At 37.3% G+C, this 20,431-nt stretch overlaps 1 protein-coding gene across 4 annotated transcripts in view; it reads left to right on the top strand.

Annotated features, from left to right (window-relative positions):
* Positions 1-18,595, top strand: part of FBXW7 (F-box and WD repeat domain containing 7, E3 ubiquitin protein ligase) — a 135,263-nt gene extending 116,668 nt beyond the window's left edge. For all 4 annotated transcript variants that reach the window (XM_010840743.1, XM_010840742.1, XM_010840745.1 and 1 more), the window contains 8 exons: positions 1,775-1,909; positions 6,924-7,047; positions 8,804-8,940; positions 9,911-10,024; positions 11,315-11,496; positions 13,434-13,659; positions 15,440-15,650; positions 16,693-18,595. In XM_010840743.1, the coding sequence (XP_010839045.1) occupies positions 1,775-1,909; positions 6,924-7,047; positions 8,804-8,940; positions 9,911-10,024; positions 11,315-11,496; positions 13,434-13,659; positions 15,440-15,650; positions 16,693-16,961 (1,398 nt within the window). In that variant the 3' untranslated portion in view covers positions 16,962-18,595. The remainder of the gene's footprint in view (positions 1-1,774; positions 1,910-6,923; positions 7,048-8,803; positions 8,941-9,910; positions 10,025-11,314; positions 11,497-13,433; positions 13,660-15,439; positions 15,651-16,692) is intronic.
* The last annotated feature ends 1,836 nt before the right edge of the window (positions 18,596-20,431 follow it).

Raw genomic sequence — 20,431 nt, forward strand, 5'->3', positions numbered from 1 at the left:
AATCAATAACTCAGAGTTTGTAGTACTGTTACTAAGTCACGGATGAGTGGCAATTGATCAGCATAAGTTTTGTCAAAGAGGTAATTTTTGAGCCAGGATTTGAAGCTGTGTGAGGAAAACAGAGTGAAATAAACTTCAAATTAACTACTTTTAACTGGTCAAATGGAAGAAAGAAAGTAAAAGTCACTCAGTAGCGTCCAACTCTTTGCAGCCCCTAGACTATACAGTCCATGGAATTCTCCAGGCCAGAATACTGGAGTGGGTAGCCTTTCCCTTCTCCAGGGGATTTTCCCAACCCAGGAATCAAACCCAGGTCTCCCACGTTACGGGGGTTCATTCCCAACTGAACCACCAGGGAAGCCCTTTAATTGGTCATGTATGTGCATATACACATATATGGATATTTTTAATTTCTATGTATAAATCTTCACCCTAACCAAAAAGGATACACAGTGAGTACTCAGGAGAATGTTCTGGGTATGTGTGTCAAGGTAAAAGGAAAAAATACAGCTTATTAGAGCTTCTGCTTCCTCATATTTGAAGGTAAAAATGGAGATACTCCCCAGAGTTTTTATGATTAAGTGAGATAATGTTTGTGACATTATTATGTAGTAGTACTATGGAAGCACTACTGAGGTGTTTGCTAGTTATTAGTTTAGTCTACACTTTAAGATAGAAGAGAGAGGATTCATTGCAGATTCTGAAGGGGTAAATATTTTAAGAAATACTTTAAAAAGGTGTTCAGTGACCTCAGAATATCTCAGTTTTCAACTGTTGTCTATTTCATATATGACAAAATCCAGGTTCCTAGTTTGAGCAAAAAATGGAATGTCAAAATCCAGATTTTTCTAGCTCCAAACCTCACATATTGTTCTCTCTTCTCCCATTTCCAAAATGGATATAATAATTCATAAAGGTACTATATCAACTTGCTCAAGAATGTTTTTTCATTTAAGTGTTTCGGAGTTACTTAAATGTTTTCTTTGACTTTTGTGCGTGAGAGCCCTGACATTTTAAATGATTCACATGTCTGTCTGGGTTTTCCTTTTAAGAATCATGGCATTTCTGGGCAGGTGTTCTTCACTGAGGGGAAAGGAAAATTAAAGCAACCCCCTTAGTATAGGTTAATGGAGCTCATATTTTTGAGGTATAATTGTTTTTGTTTTTCCATAATATATACTTTATTTCTTATTCTTTTTCATTTTAACCTTTCTTCATATTCTGATTTTACTGTTAAGTCAGCTGCCATTTACTGTTATTTGCTGTTTTTTATTTGAAATTATTTTCACATAGCAAATCAAAGCCCTTTTAATTTGTGGAAAATATGTGTCAGATGGGCATTCGAGCCAGTTATTAATTTTTCTCTAGTCGATGCTGCTAGTCTGCTCTCAGATGAGTGCCTTACTAAAACCACGAAGTTTTATGGTGCCCACTGGAAAGGAAGGGAAGAAAGGAAAATCCTCTCTCAAAATTCTCTCTTTACTCAATAGCCCAAACCAATGTTTCTGAATAAAATTTTGATTTCTCAACCAGTATCTTGGTGGTAGATGAACATATCACAGTTATAATAATATGCAAAAGTATTTTTCTGTCAAGCTCAAAGCTTTTACAAAATAAAGATAGCTAGTAAATTTGAAGAGGCTCAGTGATTATCACTTCAGTGTCTTGTAAGTAGCCACTTTTTATATTGTGTGTAGATGTTGATTTTCCTTTCTGAGTTTATAATTTGAGACATTTATTAAAATAATAAGAATTTCTAATTCCTCTTTGATAGAGCTGGAGTGGACCAGAGAAATTGCTTGCTTTAGATGAACTTATTGATAGTTGTGAACCAACCCAGGTAAAACACATGATGCAAGTGATAGAACCCCAGTTTCAACGAGACTTCATTTCCTTGCTCCCTAAAGAGGTAAGGATTGTCAGTTATCTTCTTCACTGGTGCTATTTGAAAATATAAACCAACAGCTACCCTCTTTAGATGTTGTTGTGCTAATTACAGTATTCAGTATTGTCAATTTAACACTTAATTAGTGTTAAAGGGGGCTGTAAATGATAAGCTGCCATAGTTTAGCATAATTTTTGATTAAAGTATACTTACGGAGTAAGTATCTTCTCTCCACCACTGGAAGAAGTCATACATGAGACCAAGCTATTGAGTTTCATTAATTTGATTGTTCCTTTACCAAGATTTTTTTCCCAGCTGATTTGAAGTCCTACCTTTAATTGTCTTGGTGTATTCATTACATTAGTAGGTTTTTTTTAATTCTTATTTTATTAAAACAGCAGTATTTTTTCTTATTTTGTTGTTTGTTTATCCTAAGTCTCTTTAAGAGTAATAGTTTCATAATTCTGTTGGATTGTACTTCTCTGTGAGTTACATTATGTGATTATTTTGAAATATATAAAATTTCACATGTGTGTCTTCTGTTACTCATCTCGCTTTTCACCCCATCACACACACACACGCAAAATCACAGATTTCCCATGCCAATTACATTTCGTAGAGCATTTCTTTTAGAATTACTTATACCTGTTTGTTTTAATATCTTTGTATAACATAAAGCACCTTTGTTTCTGTATCATAGACTATGATCATACGTGCATTCCTGACTACATAAATAAGGCATGGTTTAGATGTAGTTCTTTCATTGAGGTTGTAGGCATCATAGTTCCATTTTTGTCAGCAAACAGAAATAACATTAATCAATGCTGCCAAGATTTATATTTTCACAAAATTTTTATATAGATCAGCTGGAGAAGGCAGTGGCACCCCACTCCAGTACTCTTGCCTGGAAAATCCCATGGACTGAGGAGCCTGGTGGGCTGCCATCTATGGGGTCGCGCAGAGTCTGACACGACTGAAGCGACTTAACAGCAGCAGCAGCAATTATAGATCAGCCAGAAGACAATATAAAATACCATTTATGTTCATATAAATACAAATGCAAACAGTCCTGAAACTTCAAATTTGAAGAGAAAGGAAGTTGATTTCTTTTTCAGATAACCATTCTACATATCTTAAGGGTATTAAAGATAGTCCTGATGATAATTTCACATTGGATATTTATAAAATTGGTTTCATCATAGTTAATGGATGAAATTAAGTGTAACTCCAGGAAAAATCAAAGTGGAAAAAAACATCATTTTCCTGAAATGTTGCTACTTTGGAGTGATTTTTTTAAATGACATTGTTCCAGAAAAAAATTTTGTATTCTTGCTGGCTCATTCTAAAACTGAACCCTTTGGATAGATTTGGCTTATGAAAGTGACATAAACTGTCTTTACTTCCAGAAGGGTGCTAATAATGGGAAACTCTTTTATATGTATTTGACTGAAAGTGAATGTATTCACCTTTGATATATTTGTCATAGTTTTCCTTGATAATCCTCCATATTTTAGAAGGTAGTATTTTTGTTAATATAGACTTCTCTCTGAGTCTAGTTTTTCCTCTTATCTCTAAAGATTGTGAGCTTTTTGCTTTATTTGGATTTCTATAGTAGCTTCGTAACACACACAAAAAATATGATTTATAAAAATTGCTAAGAATCTAAAAAGTATAATTTATTGATAACCATGGCAATAAAGATTTTCTTGGATTAAGCGTTCTTTGAGAGATTGCCTGAGGGCAAAGAAGTGTTGCTAGACAGGAGAATGAGTGAGCCTGGCTTAGCATGACACCTGTCTCCCCCTACCCCTCACCCTCTTTAATTTATTTCTTATTGAAGTGTGGTTGAATTACATTGTGATAATTACTGTTATACAGAAAACCGACTCAGTTAAACATACATACACATTATTTTTCATATTATTTTCCATTATGACTTATCACAAGATGTTGAGTATAATTTTAACTGCTAAAAAAAAAAAATTTCTATTTTTAAAAATGCTTTATTTTATATATAAAGAAATAATGGTATAGATCTAAAGTCGTCAAGGAGACTAACATCTTATTGGAGACTAAGTACTATTATTATTTAATAATAATAATGTCAGGAAGTGAACTTATAATAATTTTTTATAATTCCTTTCAAAAGATCTCAAAGTCCTTTACCAACACTTACTTACTACTCTCAAAAACCTTGACAAAATATCTCACTAGTCTCACATGGGAGACTTGTGATAAAGACCATTATCCTTAGTTTATAAGTAAATGCCAAAAAGAGCAGAATGGTAACAGTTGATGATCTACAACAAAACCTAAATTTTTAATACAGAATCGGCCAACATTTTGTTTGTTCCTTTTTTTTTTTAATTAGTTTAATTCACTGAAATATAGCAATTCTGAGAAAGTATTATCCACTTTTTAAATATAACATGGTGGTCTTTTATATAAGTTATAGCAAAAAACAAAAATTAGCAACTCTAATTGAAATGACAAGTTTGGGCGAGGAAAATAAAATTACCTGAAATAAATCTTCAGTTTAAGAGCTTCTCTTGTGTAGAAGTAGTCCTTAGGAAGAATTACTGTTCCAAAGTTTACCTTTAATACAAATGAATAGAAAATTGCATTCGCTAGACCATTTGATGTGACTCCCAGAAGCCTGTAACCCCTCTTCTTCAGTGTTGTAGAGAAGTAGTTTGGGACACTGCCCACTATCTGTTCCCATAAGGAACCCAAAACCTTGTGTTCTTTGAGAAACTGCTATAACTAATTATTGTTTTGTTTTTGCTTGGCAGCCTAATTAAAAAACCATGTAGAATATTGTTGCCAATATATTTTGTGTTCTTCGTCTGTAGTTTAAATGTTTTCTAATTTATATTTTTCCTGATTCTGATTTTCTTATTAATATTTTTCTATTTGGCTATGTGTGTTTTCTATAACATCAGGATGTTTTGGTGGAATAGACAAGCATTTAATAAGTTGAAGTTCATTGTTGAGTTAGGGCCTTTGCTGTTTTAAAAGGAATGGGTGCCAGTTACCTGTGGAGTTAGCACTTCAACTTTCTTTAGCACTTGAGTATTTCTTTACATTTCTTTTTAATGCATTCAGACACTGGACTAGATGATATCTTAATCACCAGTAATAAAGGAAATTTTGTCTGTTAATTTGCAGATAAACTTTTGAAATCTGAGCCACTCTGGATTTGTTTCTTAGCATTTAAGATCCATTGAATGTTTCTGTAAAATGCTTGTTTTCAGCTTCAGCTGGATGACTTAAGTATAGACTTTTTCATTTGACTATTCTAAATATCTTGAGCATTAAGCATTTCTTTTCCACAGATATAACTTTGTACCTGATAATTTCTGTGTTAAATGTCAATTTCACATAGAAGACTAATAGTATGATATTAGACTGACACTGAGAAACTTGCCTAGGCTGATTGATTGATAATTTCAAAATTAAGTGGTTTATGGAGTATCCATTAAAAATATATTGTCAAATTATATATGTGTGTATTTGTATATGTGTGTGTATATATATATTGGAGAAGGCGATGGCACCCGACTCCAGTACTCTTGCCTGGAAAATCCCATGGGCAGAGGATCCTGGTGGGCTGCAGTCCATGGGGTCTCTAAGAGTCGGACACGACTGAGCAACTTCACTTTCACTTTTCACTTTTCATGCATTGGAGAAGGAAATGGCAACCCACTCCAGTGTTCTTGCCTGGAGACTCCCAGGGACGGGGGAGCCTGGTGGGCTGCCATTTATGGGGTTGCACAGAGTCGGACACGACTGAAGCGACTTAGCAGCAGTAGCAGCAGCAGTGTATATATATGAACATGCACATATATATAGATTGTTGAATATAGTTATGCCTTTTTATTTTAAATGAACTTCCATATATAATACTGAATGGTCTTTTTTGATAGACCAAAAATAATTATTCCACAAAAATTTTTTCACTGTCATTTGTCAATCGGAGTATTAAATTGAATACTGACTGGTTGAAATACTTTCTATAAAGAATGTACTCAATAAATATGTGATTAATGATGAACTCTATATATAAAAAGTCATTGGGAAAGCGTAATTTATTTCATGTAATTCCTCTTTAACATCAAAAAATTATTCAGAATATGTTTTTACTCCCTATATGAGCCTAGGCCCTTTAAATGATAATTTATCTTAATCTATAAGTTAGTTTACATGAAAAGCCAGCTTTTTTGTTCTGTTTAGTTCATTCTGTCCTAATATTGTAATTTGAATTTTTATGTGATTTGTGAGGCTGATTGAATGAGCATAGTCAGAAGCTGTCATTCCCCTTTTCCTGCTCTTTTATTTATTCTACTTGACTTTACACACTGGAAATAAATTGATGGTTTGCAAGTATTGTAAATAAAATTTTTAAATCAATGATATGTCAAAGACCTAGCTCAAATACACAACCCTATTTGGCCCATCAAGAAAGTCCCCATAAGCAATATAAAGGAATGAGAACCCAATCACTTTTATAAGCCTTTGTCATTTACAAGTAAAGGGTGTAAATGTTTGAAAAGTTCATCATTCTGATATAAACACTTTGATATGATAAAGAACTATGAATTATCTCATTTCAAAGGATTCTGAAATCATGCCACACAGAGTATATAGGAATTTCATTTTAAGTGAAATTATATTTTAGTAAGGACAGAAAAAGTTAACATTTAAAGAACTAATAAAGTAAAAATATATGTAAATAGATTTGATAAAATTCCTGAGTCGGGGCTCACAGAGCAAAGGGAGGAGAAAAGGCAGAGGGGTTTAATAAGTATTCCTTGAAGAAGTGAGGAGTTACTAGGATCAAGTTCATAAAGATCAATAGTATGTTTTAAAATCTGGTGTGTGTTTGTTAAAATTGAATATTAGGAGGTGCTGCCTTTCCATAGTATTAGTAACTAGAATGTAAAATTACATTGCGTTTATCTATAGGCACTTTGCCCTACAGAGAGTGTTTCCTAATTAAAAAGAGGCGCCGGGTACGCTGTGCTTTTTCTTTCCGTAGCTGGCACTTTACGTGCTCTCATTCCTGGAACCCAAAGACCTGCTGCAGGCGGCTCAGACGTGCCGCTACTGGAGAATTTTGGCTGAAGACAACCTTCTCTGGAGAGAAAAATGCAAAGAAGAGGGTAAGGTTCAAAATCACAGCGAGAAAATGTTTGTGGTTCGAAAAAGCAGAGTGATTCTGAAAACAAAACACAAGAAAAAAATAGTAAGTTTTTTGTGCTTGTAGAATAAAGTGGTGAATCAATTTAAAAAAGAACTTTGGCAGCCTATCAAGGAATCAAGACTGCATCTTCATTTACATTCACCTAATATATAAAACCCACAGGTTATTCTGCATGTTCAGATGAGCCAAATCTTGGCACTAACCCCTTTAATGAGCATTGTAACTAACAGTGAAATATATCTGATTTGCTTCCCGGTCTCCAGTAGAATTAATAAACAGTGAGAAAGTCAAGATGAAGACAATATAAACATAACCCCCAAATTAAATTAGCAATTAAATACTCAAATTGTAGTCTCTTCATTTCTTCCACGAATATTGATTAAACACCTCTTACGTGCTAGATCACTCCCGTAATCTTCCCACCATGGAGCTTGTATTCTGAGACTTATTAAAAAAAAATCCCCTTTCTTACTAATGGTGTAGGTATCATCCATATTAATTCAAAAAAGAGCATGTTTTTTCCAGCAGGCATCTAGAAAAGTATTATTTTTGAAAAAAACTATGCTAAAATATTATTTGCCTTCAACAAGCAAACTTTTTAAGAAAGAATCATAGAGGGTAAGACAGATGCAGTGTCGGTTCTCCTCCACTTCACGGAGATCATAGTGGAGTGGGCAACACCGATGGTTAGTAAAGCTGGGAAGTGAAGATCCAGAGTCCTTGGTTTCTCATCCTGCCACTGCCCAGGAAACCCTTCCTTCTCAAGTCATCATAAAGTAGGATTAATTATGGTCGCTTTACTTTCTCTCATAGAATCATTGTTTAATGACCCTTTTAAACAGTGTGATAATTTACACACAAATAGAATTTATCACTTTGACCATTTTTAAGTGTACGTTGCAGTGGCATTAAGTCCATTGACATTGCACTTGGTCCTGCAGCCGTCACAACCATCCATCTGCAGAACGTCGTCATCTTCCCCAGCTGCAGCTCCATGCCCATTTAACAGTAACTCCTTATTCCTCCTCCCCACAGCCCTGGAGACCACCATTTTGGTTTCTGTCTCTATACATTTGACTGCCCTAGGGACCTCATGTAAATATAATCATACAATAGTTGTCTTTTTGTGACTGTCTTATTTCACTTAGCATAATGTCTTAAAGATTTATCCAGATGTGTCAGAATTTCCTCCTTTCTTCAGGCTAAACATTCCATTGTATGTATATACCACTTTTTCCCTCCATTTATCCATCTGTGGACACTGGGTTGCTTCCACCTCTTGACTGTTATAAAGAACGATGGTGTGAACGTGGGTAGACAAATAACTGTTCAAGTCCCTACTTCCAGTTCTTTTGGGTGTTGTGTCCAGGGTGGAATTGCTGGGTCATGTGGTAATTTTATGTTTATTTTGAGGAATCGCTATACTGTTTTTCATAGCAGCTATATCATTTTACATTCCCACAAGCATTGCCCAAGGGTTCCAATTTATGCACATCCTCACCAACATTTTATAGAATTATTCTAAGAGAGAAATTAAACAGTTAATATACAACATGCCATACAGAATGCAAAATTTACATGATTGTTTTGTCATAAGTGTTCGTGTTCTGCATTTCGGTGGTTTTGAGCATAGGAGAAAATTAGATACATTATAAAATGTGTAATTTGTATTATTGGTAAAGGCAGTTATACTCTTTAAATGTTCCACATTTCAGGTATTGATGAACCATTGCACATCAAGAGAAGAAAAGTAATAAAACCGGGTTTCATCCATAGTCCTTGGAAAAGTGCATACATCAGACAGCACAGAATTGATACGAACTGGAGGCGGGGAGAACTCAAGTCTCCTAAGGTAACTGAACTCAGTGCAGTCTAACAGAAACCGTTAATCAGTGCTGTGGTACACAGTGCGCTCTTTCCCTGGCAAGCCGTGTGATTTGACAGCCCATCTTCTGTACAAGGAAAACAATATATTTTTAAAATAACAGAAAATGTAACTGACAGTGTTCCTCTTTACTAATTTTTCTCTAGTCTGACAACTAATTGTACTTGGTACTTGAATAAAATTGACGACTAATTGTACTTGAATAAAAGATGAGTTGATTTACCTGTTCTATCTATTGCATGTAAATGAAAATTTCTGAATATCCTGTTGAATTTTGTGTCATACTTATACCTAAGAATTTGTTCTCTCTGACCAAGCATGATTTTTTGAGGAATGCTTGAAGCAACTTAGCAGCAGCAGCAGCATGTTTGGGGGGCTTGTTTGGTAGCTTTTGTGTGTTTTAATTTTATAAATTTAAGCCTAATTCTGATTTTCTGCCTTGTAACATTTCAAGTATATAAAGAATGGCAAAAATGCTTGAAATTCTTGGCTGTATTTTTTAACTGAAATAAAAGCAATCTGGGGAGACATTTTGTATTAATACATACATGTTATGACAGACTTTTTAAGTTGAAAAGGTTGGTGAGTATTGTCTTTCTGCACTTAGTAGGTACTTTTGTTTTTGTGTGTCAAAATTGCACAACTGAAGTGCATATTCTTTTGGTTTGAAAAGATAAAATAGATGGTATAAAAGACATTTGCATTCAAACCATCTTTATGAGGTTTTGACTGATTTTAGTGGTTGATGTCTCATGTATAGGTAGTAGAATACGGAAACAAGATGTTTGGTACTTGATTCATCTGCCAGGAAGGATACTTCGCATTTTGCATAAATTTTTGTTCTAGAAGTAGACTGTGCATTCCCGTTGCTATTCATGGCCTCGCTTTCCTTCCGCCGGTGTTTACCGTGCTTCTGATCTGCACATCTGTGTCGTAGGTGCTGAAGGGACATGATGATCACGTGATCACGTGCCTGCAGTTTTGTGGTAACCGAATCGTTAGTGGTTCTGATGACAACACTTTAAAAGTTTGGTCAGCAGTCACAGGCAAAGTAAGTTTCCTTCTTTCTGCACTTCATAAAGTCACTCTTTGGTACATATTCTTTGCAAGGATCAACCAGTAAGCTGAAAACAAAGATTCGTTTTTGACTCTAGCTTAGTTTGATAGCAAGTATCAGAGCTTCTAATTTAGCTTTTTCCTTGGCATGAAAATGATGTTTCTCAAGGTAGGGATGTCATTAGTTTCTTCTTCATTTAAATAGTTGGTCTATGTTTGTAACTTAGGTTAAGATTTTACAGATGTGGTGGTGTGGGGTTTTTTTTTTTTTTGGCCTAATTTTTCCCACTTTTATTAACCATCTAAGTTATATCTCCTTCCTTTTTAATCTTTTCCAAAAATATGATTGAGGGGTATTTTTCCTTTGAAACTGTGTTGATAACCTAACTATAGTTTAAAAGTTAAATAAATCGTGTTAATTTTGATTTATGTCAAACCCTATCAGTTAGAAGTTAAAGCGGGCTGTTTAGTTAAATAAGAGTTTGAAGAAAACAAAGCAGTCCAGGCTCACTGCATATAATGTTACTCTTTAAAGATTCTCTTCTGAACACTTATTTTTATCTGTCCAATGGAAAATATTTTCGTGAATTAAGTAATTGACCACCTAAAAAATAATAAAAGAAAAGTGTTGGCAGGGGGAAAACCTGTGTTTTAAAATGTTGATTCTTGGGCAAAAATCTTCTAAATATTCCAAGTCAGATGTTACAATTTTTTAAAAGTTTCATATTTCCATAGTGTAGTATTAGTCTTGGATTTATTTCAGAGTTTTAATGTCTGTCTTTTTTTTTTTTTTTCTGATTTTATTTTATTTTAAAATTTTACATAATTGTATTAGTTTTGCCTGTCTTTACTTGTCTAGAAGTACCTTGCCTGGCTCCTAACTACTGCCTTGGGGCAGATTCAGATGAAATGTGGTATGTAGCCACACCCAACCCTGTTGGCATTCTTTCATTGAATCCATTCCCATGGAAGAAACCAAGTTGCAATTTTAATATTATTATCAAAGAGGCCAGGTCAGAGCTGTCATACTTTAGTCAGAAAGGTTTACTTTCTATATCCACGCTCCTAACTTATGTGTGCGTGTATAAAATGCAGTGCTGCCAAGTAAATAAAGCAAACGAAATAGTGATGGGATCGTGTTATTCTGGTGTGAAAATTATGTTCTGATGTGCTAGACATTCCAGTTGAGTAAATAACTTTAATCCAGATTTTAATGAGCTACTAAAATGTCATTTACATTGTTTTTCTTTCTACCTCGAAGTAATCATCTTAAGTGTTTTTGCAGTGTCTGAGGACATTAGTGGGACACACAGGTGGAGTGTGGTCATCACAGATGAGAGACAACATCATCATTAGTGGATCCACGGATCGGACTCTCAAAGTGTGGAACGCAGAGACGGGGGAGTGCATACACACCTTGTACGGCCACACGTCCACCGTGCGTTGTATGCACCTCCATGAGAAAAGGTGGGGTCCTGTCGCGCTTGGGGTTCTTCCTCTGTCACTTGTGAACCTGGGGCCTGTTGTGCGGAGTTCGGTTATACAATACTTACTGTGTCTAGTAGAGGGTGAGTGCTAATGTGCTTTTAAATTAGACTTTAATTATTCAGCTTCAGATGTTTCTCTGCTAGGAAAGCAGTGGGGTATTGCCTTAAAATTGGGCAGTTGTCATTAAGTCTCCTTCCTCATTTAATGGTGGTGGTGGCTTCCACTTTGAAACGCCTTGTTCTGTGATCTTGACTGATACCTTAGACTTTATTGTTCTAAATCTTTGATGACTCATCATGTTAAAAAAAATATTTGGGGTGGGAGGATGTATTTTTGTTGGGAGGACAAATTCAGTTATTCAGGCTTCAAGCCTCTGAGTCTCTCTAGTTACCCACCCACCACCCTTCCCCGTCTCCACTGTCTCCCCTGTGTCCAGTGAAAAGCTGAGTGAGGCTGTGGGTTTTAACTCATTGTCATTACCTGGCACCTGAACTGGTGACTGAGCTTTTGTATTTGGTCACCTTGCACACAGCTGGCAGAGCACCTCCTCTGATTGTGGTAGGACCACGAGCCTTTGGGAGCCTTCTGTTGCTCTCTGAATTAAGGAAGAAATCCAGTTTTCAGAATAGTTTCAGCCAGTGCTAGCCTTTTTCTTCTCAGCATCTTTGCTGTTGCTTTTAATTCCTGCTACAGAGCCTTCCTATTAAAAGTCCTTTTTGTTTTCCATTGGCATGTCTTCATGGTACTCCTGTTAAACAGATGTGATTTCTACCTATTTTGTCAGAAAAAGTCTCTCTGAAGGGTCGTTAGAGTGAATCCACTCCAGTTTGTACTGTTCATTCTGTCCATGGCATTCTTCATTAAGAACCATTACATTAGGCATATTTCACTCTAGGTTTGTAATACATGAAGAAAAGTACCTTTTTCACTTGTGATTTGAATCTACTTTGAACAGTGCTCTACTATTAAAACTGGGGGAGTTAGTGTCAAGAGACCTTGCATTTCAGTTTTCAGTATGTGCTGACTTAAATGTCTCAATGCTTCCATTTTCTACTCTTCAAACATGGAAAGTGGTCTTTCTTTATCTCTTAGGAATAACATTAAAGACAGCTGAGTTTTCAGCTCTCCTTTATAATCCAAAGGTGATTACAGTATTTGTATCACTCTTGTTTTCAGAAGAGTATCACTTTAATAATCTTGGGTCAAAATTTTAAGGGATTTCTGTTGCTTCTACATGTGTATCTTCTAAAATCTCTATATCTTAGTGCCCTCATAGCCTATTGAATATTTTAAAATATAAGCATAAGCAACCTTTGTTTGAGGACCTATTTGAAACTGGTTAATTTAACCAGAGTATATGGTATAAAGCACATATCTTTAGCAGTTTAAATTCCAAATTCTGGCTTGTTTTGTTGAGACACTTCTATTGAATTTTTTCCTTAGTCATAAAGGGAATGTGTGTTCATATTAGAATTTGGGGAAATGGCAGAAAGAATAAAGAAAAAATTTAAAAATTTAAAAGTATTAATGTTACTACCTATTAACATTTTATACATACTGCCCACACTGGCATCTTACTTCTAAAATCAAGATCTTGTTGTATGTATTTCGAGTTTGCCATGTGTTCTACTAATTTTTTATCTTTATCTTCCTCTGCTTCATCTTCATTGTATCTAGCTATAATACAGTAGTTTTCAAACCGCAGGAAGCCAAGGTGCTCCTGGGTCCCTTATAGGTGGGGGAACCAAACAGGCAGAATTCCAAGGCTTTCCAAGTTCCCATAGCGTGTATTTATTTTGAAAACAGCTGGTTTCTGCTTAAGAAAAAGAAAAGAAGTTTTAATGACCACTGACTTTGTATGTATTGTTTTCCCATGATTTTAAGTTCTCATACATTTTTTCCTGTTATACCCACAGAGTTGTTAGCGGTTCTCGAGATGCCACCCTTAGGGTTTGGGACATTGAGACAGGCCAGTGTTTACATGTGCTGATGGGCCACGTAGCAGCAGTCCGCTGTGTTCAGTATGATGGCAGGAGGGTTGTGAGCGGAGCGTATGACTTCATGGTGAAGGTGTGGGACCCAGAGACAGAGACCTGTCTGCATACGCTGCAGGGCCACACCAACAGGGTCTACTCACTACAGGTAAGAGACCATGCTCTCTCACTCCTGCGGTGCTACGTAACGAGTTATAATGTTGTCTTATTCCGTAATCACTGTCAAACTGCTGATCCAGTACAGTCCAGAAACAGATTAATTATTCTGCTGTTTACATTTACTTTAAAATTGGCACAAAGAAAGCATACATTTTGAAATTATTTAAATGATGTTTCCATTTTTCTGTGATTCATCTTCCTCTAAAATACAAATATTGGTCTTGGAACCTGAGATTTGGGGGCTCTGAATTTTCCTGTGTTAGTTAATGGGGAGATAGTCTCATAGGAAAAGAACCTGGATTTTAATAAACTCCTTAGCACAGGATTAATTTGGCCAGAAGCTGCCCCTTTGCCTTGATAGCTGGAAGTTGATGGACCACGTAATTGTGATTCTGTCCCAATTCAAAGTGGAAGTGGCGCTTTCGGCACAAAGCTGTTACAGGGCTGCTGGGTTGTGGTCATGGAGGAGGAAATTTGTCTTAAACGTTTTTGGTTTGTTTTTGTTTGAACCTGATATCCTAGAATAGATCGCCATATTTTGACATAAGTAACTGGATTATTAGCAGGTTTAAAAAATAGGTCTTGCTTTGTTTCCTGAAAAGACAGCATTTTCCATTAAAAAATACAGTTAGTTGACTCTTGAACAGTGTAGGAGTCAGAGGCACTACCTGCCACCACCACTCCAGTCAAAAATCCTCACGTAACTTTACAATTGGCCCTTGATGTCTGCAGTCCCACATCCAAGAGTTCAGCCAACCTGGGACTGTGTAGAAACATAGTAGACATTGAGCAAAAGAAATTTGTAAGTGTAGTGGACCCTCCCAGTTCAAACCCATGTTGTACAAGGGTCAGCTGTATTTCCTATTATTAATACTTACACAGCTTGTTTACCAATTACTGCCCACTAGTGATCAGCAAATTAGTACATGGTCCTAGGGCTCACAGTTCAGTCCTTGGAGTATTTGTTTCTTCATGGGATTATGTCTATGTCATAAAATATTGACGTAAAATAAAGATGTCTGTTAACTTAGAAAAGGTTATTAATTTGGAGGAGAGGGAATTGGCTGCAGTTGTCTGTATGTTTTGTGATGTGTAGCCCATTTAAATAAACCCTTAGATTGAGAAAATAGGTAGGAACTTTATTATCAGTCTGGGAATTGGTAGATGTTTGTTGACTTCTGGTTTAGCAGGGAAGCTGAAGAAGAGTACTATAGATAGTTTGCTTTGGTTATCAAAATGCCACCACTTCTAATTCTAATTATCTGTTGGCACAGTTCCTACCTAGCATTAGGTTCCTGTAAATGAAATTTTTATTTTACATACAGTTTAATGGAACTTGCTTTGAAGTATCGCTCTTTTCGTGCCCTGGATGTTGATGAGCACACCCTGTATCGTAAATCACATCAGTAGTGTTACCTTCCTGTTGGGAAGTGAAACTCAAATGGTAGTCCGTATCGAATCATTCATAATATGTAGCTACCAAGTATGGCCAGATGGTCTGACAATAATATGTTCATTGTGCTTCTTTAAAAATTGTTTCTGCATCTAGTTTGAAGCCACTGGTCATAAAAAATTCATGTTTCTGATAGAAGCTTCTGAGAACACACACTGGAGAGTTGTTGGTTGCATGCAGTTTATCCTGGTACCTCATTTTGTTCCTGGCATTATCTGTTTCTCATGCTTTGCTCCCCTCCCTTTTTAGGATTAAAGTCAATAGATAATATCAAGAATATCTACACTTCTAGTCTAATAAACTGTGTCTGTTGTAGTTTGATGGCATCCATGTGGTGAGTGGATCCCTTGATACATCAATCCGTGTTTGGGATGTGGAGACAGGGAACTGCATTCACACGTTAACAGGACACCAGTCGTTAACAAGTGGAATGGAACTCAAAGACAACATTCTTGTCTCTGGGAATGCAGATTCTACAGTTAAAATCTGGGATATCAAAACAGGACAGTGTTTACAAACATTGCAAGGTAAATACTGGCTCCCCACCTTTAGTTGCGTCCCTTAGAAATGAGACAGTTGGTCAGAAGAGAAGTGCGGAACTTCTGTGTCACAGAATGATTAACCTCATACAAAAGGAAAACTGATTTTGGATAAGTTTTTGAGCATTTCCACTCTGAACTGACAGAACTAGGCTACCCTAAGAAAGTGTTTTAAACTGTGTTTTTAATATAAAAGTGTTTAATCACTTCCTACAGGTATGGTTAACTCTACCTAACCTGAAAGAACAATGTGAAGAGAGATCTTAGCTGTATCACAGAAGCAGCATGCTTGTTTGTTGAGTATTTGTTGAGTGATCATTTATTTTGAATTTGTCGTCCAATTTTAAATTAAAGAGCTGCCTTACTGGGGGTGGGGGGAGGGGGAGCCTCTAATCTGATAGGAAATTGCTTTGGCCTTGAGTTAGACCCTTAACCATCTGCTTAAGTAGGATGGGAGGGAATCACAGTGCCCACTCAACTAGAGGAGGAAACGTCTGAAAGCCACTAGCACTAAATGAGGCACGAAGCTGTTAACTTCTTCTATCGTGACTAACTGCTTTTTATTGGTCAGAGCCCTTGTAAAGTGTTAGTTTTCAGTGGGGCCGTTTGGTAGGTGGTACTACAGCATTTTTCTCATTGACAATTTTTGTCTCTTTCTCAGAGTCTTGGAATAGGGTCCATTCAGCCTTTGCCTTGATTGGTCAGTTCAGAGTGGTAGGGTAGTATAGTAGATGGTCCACAAGCAGAATATGGGCTTCTTCAACACCCAGAACACACGATGTGTGCCTGGCAGTGAAGCACGCTTCCTGAAAGACAGAACCCTCAAAGACTAACATTCCAGTTACAAATAGCTACCAGATTTTCCTACATCCCTGCTGATTCTAAAATACTCAGAACGCAGTTTCTAAATGTGCAGTGTTTAAAATATTTCATTTATTGTGTGTTCCAATGTAGATTCCACAAATTACAATCTAACTGACCTGAAACCATGATTTCTAACCAGTAATGAAATTCCTTTGGTTTTGCCTAGGTCCCAACAAGCATCAGAGTGCTGTGACCTGTTTACAGTTCAACAAGAACTTTGTAATTACCAGCTCAGATGATGGAACTGTAAAACTATGGGACTTGAAAACGGGTGAATTTATTCGCAACCTAGTCACATTGGAGAGTGGGGGGAGCGGGGGAGTTGTGTGGCGAATCAGAGCCTCGAACACAAAGCTGGTGTGTGCTGTTGGGAGTCGCAACGGGACGGAGGAAACCAAGCTGCTGGTGCTGGATTTTGATGTGGACATGAAGTGAGGAGCAGGAAAGGGGGCATTGTCCCCACGCGTAGGCGACAGACTCCCTGCCCTTCCCCCTGCAAAAGAAAAAAAAAGAAAAAAGAAAAAGAAAAAATATCCCTTGTTCTCAGTGGTGCAGGATGTTGGCTTGGGGCAACAGAGCGAAAAGACCTACAGACGCAGAAGGAAAAGAGGAGGCAATGACAGACCGCAGCTGACAGGAGAGGCGCCTGCCGGCTCTTCCCGGAAGAGGCTTCACGTTGGACTGAGGGCAGCTTTGCAACACGAGACTTTCGAAATCAAACCAGGTGCAATTATTTCTTTATTTTCTTCTCCAGTGGTCGCTGGGCAGCGTTACTGCTGAGACGTCCTTACAGATTCCGCTGGCCTGTTCTTTTACCACTGAGACCTAGAAAGAAGCTGCAATAACACCCACACAGTACCAAGTGGACTGTCTCACCAGAGAGCATCTGAAACAAAAAAAGTTATTTTTCTGGAGTGGAAAAGCTAAAAAGGAAAAAAATTACTGTGAATTGTTTTTGTACAGTTATCATGAAAAGCTTTTTTTTTTTTTTTTTTTTGCCAAACCATTGCCAATGTCAATCAATCACAGTATTAGCCTCTGTTAATCTATTCCTGTCGCTTCCACATACACTCTTTAATGCCTATGTTGCTCAAAGGTGGCAAGTTGTCCTGGGTTCTGTGAGTCCCGAGATGGATCTAATTCTTGATGCTGGTGCTAGAAGTAGGTCTTCAAATATGGGATCGTGTCCCACCCCTGTACTGTACTCCCAGTGGCCAAACTTATTTATGCTGCTAAATGAAAGAAAAAAAAAGCAAATTATTTTTTTTTATTTTTTTTCTGCTGTGACGTTTTAGTCCCAGACTGAATTCCAAATTTGCTCTAGTTTGGTTACGGAAAAAAAAAAAAAAGACTTTTTGCCACTGAAACTTGAACCATCTGTGCCTCTAAGAGGCTGAGAATGGGAGAGTTTCAGAAAATAAAGAGTGAAGTTTGCCTGCAAGTAAAGAATTGAGAGTGTGTGCAAAGCTTATTTTCTTTTATCTGGGCAAAAATTAAAACACATTCCTTGGAACAGAGCTGTTGCCGCCTGTTCTGCGGAGAAACTTTTCTTTTTGAGGGCTGTGGTGAATGGATGAACGTGCATAGTAAAACTGACAAAATATTTTAAAAATATATAAAACACAAAATTAAAATAAAGTTGCTGGTCAGTCTTAGTGTTTTACAGTATTTGGGAAAACAACTGTTACATTTGATTGCTCTGAGTAACTGACAAAGCAGAAACCATCCCGTTTTTGTAGTAAAGGCGTCACGTGCAAACAAGCGAAATGAATGGAAAAGTCAAATGGTTTGCCTCATTTTCCAGGAGCCACAACTCAAGCTGAACTGTGAAAGTGGTTTAACACTGTATCCTAGTGATCTTTTTTTTTTCCTCCTCCTGTTTATTTTTTGTTTGTTTTATTTATAGTCTGATTTAAAACAATCAGATTCAAGTGGGTTAATTTTAGTTATGTAACAACCTGACATGATGGAGGAAAACAACCTTTAAAGGGATTGTGTCTATGGTTTGATTCACTTAGAAATTTTATTTTCTTATAACTTAAGTGCAATAAAATGTGTTTTTTCATGTTAGTATGCCTGTTTCTTCTACTGAGGTAATAGCACTTCATTATCAATAGTTAGGGTTTGTCTCTAATAGATGAAAGAGCAGAGCCCTGATTTCTTTAATCCCCCATGTTGTGTTTTCTGCAGCCAGAGTGGGAACAGGGCTCACAAGGAGCAAGTTGTATCTCTCTCGCAGGCAGACTGCCCGGGAAGACGTGCCTGCGCTCACCTCTAATGCGCTGCGCCGAGCACGCGTGAAGCCTGGCCCCTCACAGAGCTCCCAGACGCCTGCGTGCTGGTTACAACTAGAATTCCTATGGCAAGTTCATTGTTAAAGTCCGACCACATGTCGACTGCTTACCAGGAACTTTGCATATACATCTCTCAGAAGCTCCCACACCCCTGGGAAGTAGTCAGCTCTCTCCCCACTCCACAGAACTGTGGCTCACATGGGGTAGGGGTTTGCCAGGAGCCAGGTACTGGGCCAACCAAGCACCAGGACTCACACCCATGCCTTTTAAGGAAAAACAAACCTAGAGTTTCGACAGACTGAAGCAAGGTTTTAGGGATGAGGTGCATTTTTGTGGTACTTTTAGGCTCTTCGTGACTTTTATTTAGTAAGCCGACCATTTTTTACAGTAAGTGAAGAAAAATGAAGTTCAGTCACTGCAATTACGTAGCCTCTCCGATGGCAGGTTTCTGCCATGGGTGTATCTCCAGGAATCCCATCTAGCCAGGCCTGAGATGAGCACTGGAAAGGTGACAAATACAGAGGCTACTTAGAGGATACATTTCTTACAGTCGTGAACTATGTGTTCTTTACTCCTAGGGCAGCAGTTCTTGGGCCTCATTTGCCCAAGGCTGCTGAATCAGAACATCTGGGAATGAAGGGGACCCAAGCATCTGCATGTAAACTAGCTCACGAGGTAGGTTGTGGACACAGCTCTGAGAACCGCTGCTCTAGTTATTTGGTGTATTAGTCCCCAGCACATCACAGGCACAGGAACATCAGAGAGAAGTGACAGGATAAGGGAAAAGACAGGAAAACCACATGGTTAAAACCCAAGGCAAAAATCATGTTAGGCTGTGAAGTGCAGGCGAGCGGCCCAGCCTGCTGCAGGGTGAGCATGGCCTAGCCCAGCACCACAGCTGCTGTTCACACAGACAACTCTGTGATCAAGAAGAAGCTGTGACTCTGCTGGGTAGTCTTGAAACTGCTTGATTTTTCATAATGTAAATGTGGCTTGACTCTAATACACTTGAAGCACAGCATCATGTATAAAAATGAATGTGCATTATAGACAGAATGAGTTCACAAATAGGTCTGAATCCAAAGCCCAGGTCTGCTAAATACAGGACCTTCATCAGATCACTTGACCTCATGTCTCCTCATCTTCTAGGAGGTAGAGAATCCTACCTCCCAAGGTTATTGTAGGGATTAAATTAAATGTTATGAAGCATACCAATCGCACTCAGTGGTAGCTACTCTTACAACTTTAAGAAAATAGACCCAGATAACTCTAACTTGCTATATTTGGGAGCAGTTGAATGTATTTGTGACTCATTCAGGTATGTAATAAAAATAGCATTTCTCTCTATATAGCAATTTACTTTTTTTTTTTTAAGTGGAGTCACATAAATTTCTCATTGAGTCTTACAGAAACCTTGTAAAAGGCAAATATGGAGCTCTTGTATATACCTAGATGTTCATTAAATGTTATTTATGAATAAATGAATAATCTTCATTACAGTGAATCTGTTCCAGGAAAAGGAAAATCTTAACCTCATCCCAAAGGAATTAAAATAAGAAAGGTCATAAAGGGAGCCCTGCTTGTGGCCTCCTTAATGAAGAAATTCACCAC

This window comes from Bison bison, unplaced genomic scaffold, assembly GCF_000754665.1.
Source record: "Bison bison bison isolate TAMUID 2011002044 unplaced genomic scaffold, Bison_UMD1.0 scf7180017864146, whole genome shotgun sequence".
NCBI lineage: Eukaryota > Metazoa > Chordata > Mammalia > Artiodactyla > Bovidae > Bison > Bison bison.